Source organism: Peromyscus californicus, unplaced genomic scaffold (assembly GCF_007827085.1).
Source record: "Peromyscus californicus insignis strain IS unplaced genomic scaffold, ASM782708v3 Scaffold_15__1_contigs__length_86483966, whole genome shotgun sequence".
In the NCBI taxonomy this organism is placed as follows: Eukaryota; Metazoa; Chordata; class Mammalia; order Rodentia; family Cricetidae; genus Peromyscus; species Peromyscus californicus.
In genome coordinates, this window is record NW_026294447.1 from 60372214 (window position 1) to 60386775 (window position 14562).

Below are 14562 nucleotides of genomic sequence, written 5' to 3' on the forward strand. Positions count from 1 at the left end.
CCTATCTCAAAAAACAAACAAACAAAATAAAAAAAGAAAGAACGAAAGAAAGAGAAAAAGAATGAACGAACGAACTATGCCTAGCCATTCCTGCTGGTAGAGAGAAAGGCCTGTAGACCCAGCTACTTGGAATGCCTCAGCAGAAGGGTTGCTTAAAGTGTGATAACAGCTTGTGAGACCAAGTTCAGTGGTAAAGTGTTTGTCTGGTGGGTGCAAGGTACTAAGTTCAATGCCTAATATCACTATAATAGGGGAAAGTGGTTTTCCAGCTCATAGCAGTGACACAGTATATTTTGGCACAGATACCTGAGGATATTGGATTTCTAATAAATCCCTAGGCTCTTGCCTTCTGACTTCTGATACATAGCCATCAAATTGAGATTAAGGACAATGGACTGTCTTCTATAGATTATGGTCCTGTTGTATCTAATGATACTTTTCTTAAAGCAACTTAAGAATAAGATAAGTTTATTAGGGTATACAATGCTTTGGGGAACACAATACCACCACATTTCCCCTTTTTTGTATAAAATTAAAAAAGGTTTATAACTAATACAAGAAAAGTTATATCCAATAAGTATATACAATATACACAGTCAAGATTACATTAACGATGTCTAGTCCAGTAACATTTGACAAATTCAGACAAAAAATTTTCATTACTTATCTTATTTAAAACAAATAATTCCTTTTTAAAAGTATTTTTTCTTTTCATAATAGATTCAGTAATCTACCTTTTGTCATTTTTATATCTTCCTCTTTTTTTAGTGTAGATTCAGTGATCTATCCATTTATCCTGTTATTCTTTATCTTTTTTCTCAGAATAGATTCAGTGATCTACCTCATATCTATATTCTTTTCTCTTTTTTCTTTCTTTTTTAAACAAAACCTCTGAATCTGATCTCCATGTTCAGCTTTTTTCCTGACCATTAACAATTAACAACTTGTAACCAACCATCATATACAGTGACAATATCCATAACTCATTAAACGACCAAAAACCTCCCATCCCACCTCTTGGGAATGTGGACATCGTTTTCTTAAAATTACTTCCCGCTTTCTAGGGGCGAAGACATCTTTAAGGAATCCTGAAAAGAAAATTTTTGGGTTAATTGTCAAGTCCTGTATCATTTGTTCAGTCTCTGCATATTGAGAAAGTGCAGGGCTTGTTTCAAGTCCTTGTTCAAGTAGTCTGTCAGGCTGGATCATCTCAGCTACCCATCTCAAAATTGTCCTGAGTAGTTTGTAGTCCAGAGTTGATCTTTCCGTGGAGTTAATCAGCTTAATGGCTTTACCATAGTCCTTGTGGAATCATCATTGTGGAGTCCTGTCATCTTTTTGAAGATTTCAAAGTCACTGTTAGGCGTGGTCTTGGTTCACTGCAGACTTTTTTTTTTTGGTGGTGGTGGTTTGGAGCAATCACAGTCTGATAAAGTCTGTCTCTCAGAACCATGAGTATTCTTCCCTAGAAGAGCAAATCTTCACAGCAATTTCTCCCCACCATTTGTCTTGCCAAACTTTTCCAAACTGACCTTTGTGGATGCTTTCTTGTAACACTATGGTCCTGGCAATTCTTCTCTCAACAAGCAGTAGTAAACCCTTTGTCCCAGGTAGCAGCATCACCACAGTCACCAACATGATGAGAAGAAGCCAGGAACTTATCTTTATCTTTATTTATTAACATACAAATAAAATCATATTTCAGTAAAAATAAAATATCACCATATTTCCCCTTTTCTATTTTAATAAAAAGAAAAAGGTTATAACTAACATAAGAAAAACTATATACAAAAGTACAATAACTATATACAATATATACAAGTAATAAATACCTAAACAATGTCTAGTCCATTTGTATTTGACAAATTCAGAGAAAATAATTCCATTATCTATCCTATTTTGGTAAGTCCAAAATGTATCTAATTCACTTTCTATCCTAATTAATCTTCAACTATAACTAATTAATCTTCAACTGTGTATTTTTCTAAAAGTTATATAATTTTCTTGTTCATTTACAGAGTCCTTATTTCCAAGGTACATTTTGAAAGATTCATTCACCTCTCCTTTCCTTCCTCTCTTCTTGTTCCTCTTTTTTCTTTCTCTCATAGTCTCAGTCTATAGCTCACATTTGTGGCAATTCTCATGCTTCAGCCTTCCAAATGCTAGTATAATAGTAGGTGTGAGCCACCACCACCTTGGCTTTCATTTTGTTTTGAAACAGGGTCTCACTATGTATCCTTGACTGGCCTGGAACCCCCTAAGTAGACCAGGCTAGTCGCAAACTCTTCAAGAGAAATCCTCCTGCCTCTCCCTCCCTCCCTCCCTCCCTCCCTCCCTCCCTCAAGTGCTAGGGTTGAAGGCATGACCACCATGCCTACTTTTTTGTTGCTCAAATTGTTCTAGATTTGGCTAGTAGAAGATAGAATTCATTGTTCTTTTAAAAATCTTACTTGGTGATATAACAAAACATCATAGGGTCATCTTGCAAACTTGTGAGCCATGAAATAAAACATTTCAAGATATCTTAGTTATTTTATTGGAGACATGTTTAAAAGTCCCATCTGGGAGTTAATGTGCTTAGTTTTCTTTCCTTTAAGGCTTTCTCAGTAGACAGATGGGAACTAAATGTGTTGATGCACGTGTACACAGCCATAATTCTTGTGGTAATAGAACTCCTGAGTGCATGTTGTTACCAACAGTTCCTGCCCACCACCATGGGATTCTCTCTAAAAGCCTCGTCTTTCCTGTATTTGTGACTCTTCTTTAGCTTAAGCATTTGGAAGTTCATTCATGTTCTTATGTGTTTAGTTCATTTCTTTTTATTGCTCAGTTGTATTCTATTGTATGGATATATTACAGTTTGGAGAAACTGTTGGACTTTCTCTCCAAAGTATTAGTTGCATTTCATTTTTGCCACCATCAGTAAAGAAAGATTCATTTTCTCCACGTTATCACCAGACTTGGGCATTGTTTTAAATTTTGTACTTATATTTTTGGTTGTGAGCCTAGCCTTTAACGGCTGAGCCATCTCTCCAGCCCAAATTTTGTACTTTTTAGTAAGCATGGTATAGAAGTTACTCATAGAGCTTCAGTTTGCCTCTCCCCTATCTATTGGTTTTTAACCTTATTCTTTCTCCTTTATTTTCCGTCCTTCCTTCCCTCCCTCCCTCGAAGGGTTGGTTAGAGGGTATTTTTGTTTGATAGGTGTAGCCATAAGTGCCCTCCGGTTCTGCCCGGCCCCATGGTCCCTCAGCTGCTTATAAAATAATCGTTTAGAAGCTTAATATTAATTACCAATTGTATGACTTTTGGCAGGCTTCTTGCTACCTAGCTCTTATTATTTAACCCATTTCTATTAATCTATAAGTTGCCACATGGTCATGGCATTACTGGTTTTGGCATCTTGCTGCTCCTTTGGCAGCGGCTGGCATCTCTTCTGCCTTTGCCTTTCTCCTCTCTCTGTCTTGGATTTCCCATCTGCCTCTAAGCTGCCTTGCCATAGGCCAAAACAGCCTTATTTATAGCCAATGAGAACAACACATTCATAGCATACAGAAAGACATCCCACAGCACTTACCCTTTTCTATCTAATCAAGAAAGGTTTTAACTTTAGCATAGTAAAATTATATATAATAGAACAGTTATCAAGCAGAAATTACAGTTATAATATCTAGCCTATTTATCTTTGGCAAAATTAAAGAAAATATTCTATCATCTATCCTGTATTTGTGAGTCTAAAGTTTCATATCTAATTTATCTTTTATCATAACCAGTGAAAATTATAACTATCTAGTCTTCAACTCCATCAAAGACCCCAGAAGGATCTTACCTTATATATCTTACCTTACAATATTACCTAAGTAAACAGGAAGTGCATTGTAAGCAACTTCCAAAAATCTAGAATGACAGAGACATCTGGCTGCCTAGACTGTCACCCAAAGTTCCTCTGCAATGTTGGGGCATTCATCTTCAGCCTATAGGCCTAGAGTTTTTTAGTTGCTTCTCCCTGTGTCCTGTAGAATATCTGGCAGTCTCCTCTGCAAAGCAGGAACCTGAAGGACCATCTCATCTTGTTTTGGCAAAATTTAGTGGTCATTTTTTCCATGGGTCCTGCATGTCTAGCCGATACAACATTTTGTCAAGCAGTCCAGACAAGAACAGTTTCTTGCCCAAATGGCTAACTTTTGCCATAAAGAAAGCAAACTCCATATGGAGTTACTTCGATGCCCATCATCTTCTTTGAAGTAAATCGGTGCTGCCAGGAGCAGACATGTCTCACTGTCCAGAAAGTCTTAAAGTTTTTTAAAACATTTTAAATGCCATATTCTGTAGGTCTTTGAAGTATCTGAAAATTATCTACCTAATTGAAATCTATGTATATCTAGAAAATTTAACATGACTATAAGTTTGATTATCATAGATATCTAATTATTAATCTGTATTTCTTAATCATACATTAAAATGTCAAATGAGCTGTACAAACATAATACCTTAAACAAGAGTAGAAATATACATACAGTATAACAAAATTAACTTTTAATTTTTATCAATAAACTAAAATCCATAGCAACGTAAAACATTTCAAACAAATTATTGCTCTTTAAAAGTAGATTCAACGATCTACCCTTTTATTCTATCATATCTATACTATCCCCTTTTCTTTTTTAGAAAGAGATTGTATTTATATAATCAACCCCCTTTAAATAAAAATAAATATTTATAAACAATATTTTGGGAATTTAAGCATCGCTTCTCCTACTACTTCCTGCTGGTTGGGGGCGCTGGCAATCTAATCTGGATCCTGAGAAAATTAAGAATTACAGTTAAATCTTGGTTGTAGTAGTCTGTGATGCTGTATCAACGTTTCAGGGGTTCTTGGTTGATCAAACCATATTAGCCTGGAAGCAATCCACAGGTTCTCATCTATTGTGGAAACAAAACCCTAAACAAAGACAGACATCCATAGATAGGATCTTACTCTGTAGTTCTGGCTGGCTGGGAACTTCCTCAGACTCCCAAATGTTGGGATCGTGGGCATGCACAACCACACTCAACTTTTGCTAAACACAGTCTGTGGTGATAATGTTTTTGTTTGAATGTTTGTCTGCTCCAGAACTCACGTTAATATCTATAAGGCCAATATAATGGGAGGTGGGTTTTTCAATAGGTTAAGAGGCCATGAGAGTTTCACACTCATGAATGGGTTCAGTGTCTTTATAAAAAAGGTTTGGAGCCGGGCAGTGGTGGCGCACGCCTTTAATCCCAGCACTCAGGAGGCAGAGCCAGGCAGATCTCTGTGAGTTCCAGGCCAGCCTGGTCTACAAAGTGAGTTCCAGGAAAGGCGCAAAGCTACACAGAGAAACCCTGTCTTGAAAAACCAAAAAAAAGGTTTGGGCAGTGGGCTGGATCTCTGTTAATTTTTTTTTTTTTGATTATGCAGAATGAATATTTTTATAAACTTTAGAATTATTTTAAAAGGCATTCTGGGCCAGGTGTGGGGTGCATATTTTTAATCTTAACACTTGGTAGGCAGAGGCAGGTAGGTATATTTCTGTGAGTTCAAGACCAGCCTCGTCTACATAGCAAGTTCCAGACCCTCAGGAATACATTTTGAGACTCTGTCTCAACAAATAAAAACCAAAAAGACATATTCAAAGGCACATGCTATTCCACTTCTATTTGTTACATTTCTCTCTCTTCATCCTTTAGACCAGTGGTTCTCAACCCTCCTAATGCTGCGACCCTTTCATGTTGTGATGACCCCAACCATAAAATCATTTTCCTTGTTACTTCATAACTGTAATTTTGATACTGTTATGAATCATATGTAGGATATGCAGGGTAGTCTTAGGTGGCCCCCATGAAAGATCATTCAACAACCCCCTCACCAAGGGTCACAACCCACAGGTTGAGAACCACTGTTTTAGACTCTGTTCCATCTCCATATTAGTAATTTTAGTGGACTTTATGAATTTCCTAAGATACTATTTTAAAGTTATTTTATTCATTATTATTGTAAAGGGTGTAAGGTGAAGTGTAGGTGGTGATGTCATATTCAAAGTCTTAGAAGATCAGAATAGTCGTGATATTTACTGTTTATTACAGCTACTAACTTATAATAATACAGTTTTTATTTTCTTTCTACTAAGCCAAACTGGCAAGGCGCAGTCAAGAACGAGACAATCTTGGCATGTTGGTCTGGTCACCTAATCAGAATCTTTCAGAAGCAAAACGTAAGTCTTGAAGCTCCTTTATTTCTCATCTTTCTTAGGTAATGCAAAGTCTTTTTTTTTTATTTTATTATTTTTTTTTTAATGCAAAGTCTTAAAGGCATCATTGTAACGTAAAGTCTTTCTCTATTACTGCTGTCTCACAGTTTTAAAATAGAATTTGGACTGGGTGGTGGTGGTGCACGCCTTTAATCCCAGCACTCCGGAGGCAGAGGTAGGCGGATCTCTGTGAATTTGAGGCCAGCCTGGTCTATAGAATAAGTTCCAGGACAGCTAGAACAGTTTCACAGAGAAACCCTGTCTTGGGGGGAAAAGAAAAAATAGAGTTTGGAAGTATGTACTTTATTTATAGTATTATTTTTAACTATGGCCAGTCAATTTAAATATTTACAGCCTGTGATTTCATTATCTTTTACATATTCCCGAATGCTGTGTAAGGTAGTAATTGAGTGTAGCTAAGGACACTGAGTCAGAGTAGAAAGGAGATAGTCAGTGGGCTGGAGAGATGGCTCAGCAGTCAGAGCACCTGGAGAGGAACTGGTTCCAGGGATCTAATGATTCCTTCTGACTTCTGTGGTGCACATACATACCAATAGGTGAAGCATTCTAGCACAGAAAATCTATTTTTAAACAAAGAAGAAAATAACAATGAAATGTGTAACCTCTCAACTGAGAATGCATAGATGTAAACCAGGGTTTCACAGTCCTAGGTCAGTACTCCACCACTGAGCTGTACCTCCAGCCTGGCAGTATTAGCAGTGTTACTGGCAAATACCCTGAGACCACTGATCTTTGTTTTGGAGGGGGAAGATAAAGAGGTTCTGTTAAGGATATTAATTGTATTTTCTGTCTATGTTACCTTTTAAGACTAATTTTGTGTCTGCTGTGTTACCATAATTCCTTGCTGTTTGAAGGTCTTTATTTTCATCATAACTAAGAAATAAAACAAATTTTTCTTTTGAGAAATTTTCATTGTAATTTATGGATGGCATTTATGGGGTTTGTTAACTGAAATCATATCACAATTTTTGGTATTATGCATATCTGGCCCGGAACTCACAGATCCACCTGCTGCTGGAATTAAAGGTGTGCGCCACCATGCCCCACCTTAGCATTTCTGATCTTTGCTATGCTACAGAAAAGCTTTCTGCATATTTCCTGGTATGTTTTGTTTTTCGTCCTTCTCTTTGAGCATTTACAGTGATTTACAAAGTGGATTCATGTCATTTTGAACATGCTGTTTCTTTCAGAGCAGAGGAAAAAAAGAACTAAAAAAATCTACCTCCTTGTAATCCATAAAGCTTTGTTTTCCTGAGCCCAGCTGACTAAGTGCTTCCTTGAGGTTCTTAGGCACCCAGTTAGTTTGTCTTCCTTATTGGTGGAGTTTAATTTTCAGAGGGTTTGACTCTGGAGATCTCTCTCTTCACTCTGTTGCCCTCCTGGAGGCTTCTAGTCTCAGTGCCCATGGGGAAGAGCAAGCATTTCTGAGCCTTATGCCCAGAATAGCAGGTGCTTATGCTGTTCCTGGTCATGCAGCTTTCATTGTCCACAGTGGTGTAAGGGGAGTTCTCTGAATCTCGTGTGCTGACGGCTTTCCACAGCTTAGAGACAAGGAATGAAGAGCCCAAGGTCACTGACAGCTGGGCTCTAAATCTGCTCCTCTGAATCAGCTCCTAGATTCTTTTCTGTTTATTCCATTTTTTCATGGGTTTTTTTGTTTTGTTTGTTTTGAGAGGGGCGGGGTTGTAAGCCTAGCCTTTAACAGCTGAGCCATTCCCCTCCTTCCCCAGGATTTATCTATGTATTCCTGGCTGTCCTGTACTTGCTATGGCTTCATAGAGATCCACTTGCCCCTGCCTCTGGAGTGCTAGATCAAAGATCTGCACCACCACTCCTGGCCCGTTCCCAGAGTCTGGATCTCTTTCCATTCACAATACTTCTTCTAGGTTAGGATTATATTAGTATCCTTTTACCTTGTTTCTTTGCCTCCCCTCTTCATTCTTCCTAATTAGCATCTCTTGTATCTTGGCATTGCATACTAGAATCTTTGGGATCAGAATTTAACTTTTAATATTTTTCTTACTAGACCTACAAGAAAACCAATGAATATATAAAGTTAGTAGGCCACACCTCCCCCCCCCCCCAAGATTGGAACTTACTGTGTAGCCTAGATTGGCTTTAACATAGGGATCATTTTGCATCAGCCTCCTAAGTAGTGGCCTACAAGTGTGCACATAACACCTGCTTGAGAGTTTTTAAACATCGGTATTGAGTAAAATAAATTTCAGTTTTACTATTAAGCTCTACTCAATATTAGTTAAAAGTTGAACTTTTTTTTTTTTTTTTTGGTTTTTCGAGACAGGGTTTCTCTGTGTAGCTTTGCGCCTTTCCTGGAACTCACTTGGTAGCCCAGGCTGGCCTCGAACTCACAGAGATCCGCCTGGCTCTGCCTCCCAAGTACTGGGATTAAAGGCATGTGCCACCACTGCCCAGCTAGAGTTATTTTTTTTAATGTCTATGAGTCACATGTAGATTTCTTTTAATCCCTTTTTAAGAAAAGTTTTTATTTTTATTTTATGCATGTATGTTTGCCTGCATGTATACTATATATATGTTCTACATGTGTGCCTGGTACCTGAGGCCAGAAGAAGGTATTAGATCCTCTGTAACTAGAGTTACAGACAGTTGTCAGTCACCATGTAGGTGTTGGGAACTGAACCTACATCTTCTATAAAAACAGCAACTGCACTCAACTGCTGAACCATCTTTTAACAACACCATCCCCCTCCAACACACGCACGCACGCACGCATGCATGCATACACACTCTCTTTTGAGAGTTTTCACACTGTAGCCCAGGCTGGCCTAAAACTCACTGTAGATCCTGGCTTTCTCTGTGTCACCTGAAAACTTCGTTTTGTCTCTGAATTTATAATCACCTAACTTCTTACCATAACCAAGTATGGATATACTATATATAGTTTATACATTTAAAAACAAAAGCAGGCTGGAGAGATGAGTCAGAGGTCAAGAGTACTTGTCTGCTCTTGCAGACAACTTGCGTTCATCTCAAAATTTATTTTTAAATTATTTGTATGCCAGCATGAGTTTATGTGCACTATGTATGTGCAGGTGCTCACAGAGGCCTGCAGATGGACATGGAATCCTCTGGAACCGGAGCTACAGGTGGTTGGTTGTATGACGTCATGTGGGTTTAGGGAACTGAACCTGAATCCTCTCCAAGAGCAGTAAGTGCTCTTAGTCATAGGAGCCCTCTCTCCTGCTTACTTATAGCCATGTGCATCTTAATGTTTCCATGAACACATGTATCATGCTCCCCAAAATGATTAGTTTTCTGTTGCTTAGACCTTGTAGCCATCTTATTACTTGTGTGTCCATGGTGTTGCTGGTACCAATGCACCTACTATGCTGCCAGTTTTATGAGAGAGTAACACACACACACACACACACACACACACACACACACACACACACATTTATTGGAATGACTTACTGGTTGCAGTCCAACAATGGGTAGTTGTAAATGGAAAGTCCAAGAATCTGGTAGTTGCTCAGTGCCATGAGGTTGGGTGTCTCAGTTGGTCTACTGAGATCCAGAAGAAGGAATGGATGTGCTGACTAGGCAAGGGCAAGCAGGCGAAGAACTAACCCTTCCTTCTTCCATCCAGTAGAAGATGTGGCCCAGATTACAGGTGTGCCTTCCAGCCTCAATGTCTGGAAGCGTGCCATCCATTTCTGGATTATATAGTTCATTCCAGTTATAGTCAGGTTGACAACCAAGAATAACCATCATACCATGTCCCTTTATTGCATTATTTTCTCTTGTGTCCACTTTAATGTCATGTTTTTCATCATTATGACTCAAGGAGCAATTGGCTATACCATGTCTCTTCTGTCATATAGCCCATGCATGTAGTAGGCTTATATACTATCTGGGTGTGTGAAAATATAATCTGGTGTAAAAGAGGACAGGATAGACTAATGACTTAATTCAGAGTCTATTTCAAAGACAGAATAAGAAATACATGATTATATTTTTAAAAATTAATTGATTTACTTTATGTGTATGAGTGCTCTATCTGCAAGTATGCCTTTATGCCGTAAGGTGGCATCAGATTCCACTATAGATGGTTGAGAGCCACCCTGTGGTTGCTGGGAATTGAACCCAGGTCCTCTGGAAGAGCAGCCAGTGCTCTTAACCACTGAGCCATCTCTCCAGCCCCTCATTTCTTCTTTTCTGTTTGTTTTTTTTTTTGTTGTTGTTGGTTTTTCGAGACAGGGTTTCTCTGTGTAGCTTTGCGCCTTTCCTGGAACTCACTTGGTAGTCCAGGCTGGCCTCGAACTCACAGAGATCCGCCTGGCTCTGCCTCCCGAGTGCTGGGATTAAAGGCGTGCGCCACCACCGCCCGGCCTTCTTTTCTGTTTTAAGAAGAAAAAATTTTAGGGCAAATTTTAGGTACATAGCTATATTAAGCGGGGAGCCAAGAATACCCATATACACCTATAGCCTACCCTGCTGTGAAGCTCTTGCACCTGTAGAGTTAGTGCATTTGTATGAATACATTATTACCACCCAGAGTGTTGATAGTAGAGCTCTCGGCTGTGTTGTATACCATTGTTGTTCAAAATGGCTTCGATGTGCTAAGAATCCTTTTTTTTTTCTTTTCCTCCCAAACTCATGGCAGCTATTGACTTTACAGTGTCTCCATAGATTTGCCTTTTGTAGAATGTTATTGAGATGCAATTATCATTAAAATCCTTTCAGATTGATTTTGTGTGTTTTTTCTAGATAGAGTCTCACAATGTAGCTCTGGCAGTCCTCGAACTCACTATGTAGACCAGGCTGGCCTTGAATTTGGAGATCCCAGGCTGGCCTTGAATTTGGAGATCCACCTGCCTTTATTTCTTTAAAAAATGTTATTATATCTTATTTTGTGCATGCTTGTGTGTGTGTGTGTGTGTGTGTTGTTGTGTTTTGGTGGGTTATGGTCAGAGGGTAACTTTCTGGAGTTAATGCCATCTTACCAGCCCCGGATAGGTTTCTTTCAGTTAGTACTGTGCATCTTAGGGTCTTCCAGGCCTTTTTGAGACTTAATGGCTCATTTATTTTTAGTGTCAAATAATGCTCCATTGCTTGAAAATACCACAGTTGATAACATTACCCCAAAGGGCATCTTGGTTGCCTTTGAATTATGGCAGTATGAGTGGAGCCTTTGAAAGCATTTGAATTTTTAACAACTTGAGGAAACATCAGTGAACACCCCAGACTATACAGCAAGGGCATTTAGTTTCTTTCACTTAGGTCAAGTTCATGCACCATTCATACCATGTCTATCCAAGTTCATACTATGTACATGTTATGTCTATATGTTTGTGTGTGTATCTGTATATGATGTGTGTCTATACATGCATATATATCTATACACAGTGTATGTCTGTACATGGTATGTGTCTGTACATGGACATATGTCTATACATGATGTTTGTCTATGAAAGTATGTGTTTATTTTTCTTTTTGGTTTTTCAAGATAGGGTTTCCAGCACTGGCTATCCTGGAACTCTGTCTGTAGACCAGGTTGGCCTTGAACCTCAGAGATCTGCCTGCTCCTGCCTCCCAAGTGTTGGGATTAAAGGTGTGTGCCAGTACCAGGTCTAGGTTTTTTTCCTTACTCAGTATTTTTCATTCTTTTTCCTTTTCACAGCCCATGTATTTATTCTCATAGGTAAGCAGATTGCGGGTGTGGTATTCCACCATAGTATCTTATTGGGGTTGTTTTGGATGAGTTTATTCTGTGAGGTTGATTTTTATTCATATTTTTGGGGGCAGTTTTACATGTTTGGTAGTGTGCTAGTATAAAGGATCTGGGAAGTCTGTACTCCACTGGTAATGAGGAAATGAACATTTTTTCCCACCTTCTCTTATCAGATGTTTGCAGTCTCACAGCTCGTTAGTAGTCAATTTAGGACTGGATCCTAGGTCTCTAGACTACATTTACTGCACACATCTGCTTTCATGTGCTATTTTGGTTAATCAAGTATAATTAAGGACTTAAAACATAACTAATATTTCACAAGTTGCTTTGGGTTATGTCTAAGTAAAAATCATTTAGTGGGAGATGCAGCCTGTGGGTATGTGAAGAAAATGTGCTTTGTAGAGACACAGTTGGGGACGTGTAAGTAACTTAGGTGCACAGACAAGAACCACAGAGTTGAAACAGTGCTCCACTAATGAACATAGACCATTACTTGTTTGATACGTAAGGTGACAAAGGTGTGAGTGTCATCTACAGTTTGCCACGGTGTAGTGAGAATTAAAGAGCCGCTGCTTGTCAGACTTAAAAATCAGGAGGGCATTGACCCTTAGCCTAATTTGTCACCAAGTATCTCCTGTATTCACTCAGATGTCATGATTTCCTTGGTTACCAGAAGTGCCTCTTCCTTGCGGGGAGAAGCTTTTTAAGACCCTGAGCGTTTTCGAATAGTTGGAATGTGAGTAGGAGTTTGCTAGCTGGACAAGGGGAGAGGAGGCATTTGTATCTGGGATTGAGACAGAAATCTAGTGCTTAATATGCAGACTCTTCTCTGAGACACACTGTCCTGGGGACAGTGAGAAGTGAAGCAACCAGAAAGGCAGGTGGTGGTTATGAGATGGGCAAGGTAGGTCAGTGTCTAAAAGTTCTTGCTGAGTAAACTTGACTACCTGAGTTTACCCTGTAGGTGGATTTGTCTGTCTCTCCTGCCAGCTCCCAAGTCACAATATGGAGACTTATTATTAATTATAAAAACTCAGCCTAGCTTAGATAGCTTAGGCTTGTTCCTAACTATCTCATATAACTTAAATTAACCCATATTTTTATTGATCTGTGTTCTACCACATGGCTTTTACCTCTGTCCCATTTTGTGTGTCTGACTTGTTCCAAGTCTGGCTTCTGTGGCTCCTGGCGACCCTGCCCTTCCTCTTCCCAGAATTCTCTCTGGCTCTCCCACTTATACTTCCTGCCTAGCTAATTGTCATTTAGCTTTTTATTAAGCCAATCAGAAAGCGCCTTGGCAAAGACACATCTTTATATTGTACAAAAAGATTATTCCACAACAAATTCCCTGGGTACCAGATATACCAGAGCAGTTTGTCATGAAGAAAATTGCCTTGGGCGGGACAGCTTAGGGGCATGACTAGGCTAAAGGTGTTTCCTTTTATTTTTTTCTTCGTTTTTTAAAAATTGCATTTTGGGCTGGAGAGTTGGAGTAATGGTTAAGAGCACTGGCTACTCTTCTAGTGGACCTGGGTTTGATGCTCATCATCCACAGCTCACAACAGTTAGTAACTCCAGTTCCAGAGGATCTGACACCCTCTTCTGACTTCCATGGGCACTGCACCCACATGGTGCACAGACCTACATTCAGAGAAAACACCCATACATATAAAATAAAAGTTTTTTTTAAGATTTATTAATTTTATGTGTATGAGTATTTTGCCTGCGTGCATATATATGCTCACCATATGCATGCCTAGTGCCATGGATCCCCTGGAACTGGAATTACAGACAGTTGTGAATTGCCATGTAGGTGCTAGGAATTGAACCCGGGTCCTCTAGAGGAGCAACCAGTGCTCCTAACCACTGAGTCATTTCTCCAGCCCCTAAAACAAAGTTTTTAAAAAATTTCATTTGTGTTTGTACCATAATCCTCATCTGGTGGTGAGAGGATAGCTTATGGGAGGGAATTGGTTCTCTTTTAACAAATGAGTTCTGGGGATTGAACTCTGGTTGTCAGTCTTGATGGCTACCCCTCTTACTGCTGAGCCATACCCATAGCTCTCATTTGCACGTATCTCCCACCCCCTTTCTTTCTGACAGGGTCTCCCTATGTAACTCTAGCTGGCCTAGAACTCACTATGCAGTCCAGGCTGGTTTTGAACTCACAACAGCCTGCCTCTTGCCTCTGCCTTCCTAGTGCTGGGATTAAGATAGAGTTTGAAAGAGACGAACTGGAATTTGAGCTAGTTGAGAAGCGGCTCCTGAGTAAGAGGTGTTTCCCAGGGAAGGCTGCTGCTCCCTTGGTAGATCTTAGTAAAGTGATTTTGTGCTGTTGCAGATTGGTCACAGACAGATGGTGCTGCTCGCTGTGCATTATGTATTTTGTAGTATATGCATATGTGTATGCTTATGTGACAATTTAAGTATTTGACTGTATTTTTAAAAATTTTATAAAAATGGGGAAAAACTGGTACAGTTATAGGAAACATAAGTCTTGCTGATAATCAGTTGAATCAAAGTTGAAAAGAATTGACTCTCAAAGATAGTCATACAAGA

General features: G+C 39.1%; 1 protein-coding gene across 2 annotated transcripts in view; it reads left to right on the forward strand.

The window, feature by feature from the left end:
• Nucleotides 1-14562, forward strand: part of Rcor1 (REST corepressor 1) — a 91522-nt gene that overhangs the window by 44660 nt on the left and 32300 nt on the right. For both annotated transcript variants that reach the window (XR_008218426.1, XM_052739048.1), the window contains exon 3: nt 6150-6233. Coding sequence is in view for 1 of the 2 variants with exons in the window: in XM_052739048.1 (XP_052595008.1) it covers nt 6150-6233 (84 nt within the window). In the remaining variant the exon portion in view is untranslated. The remainder of the gene's footprint in view (nt 1-6149; nt 6234-14562) is intronic.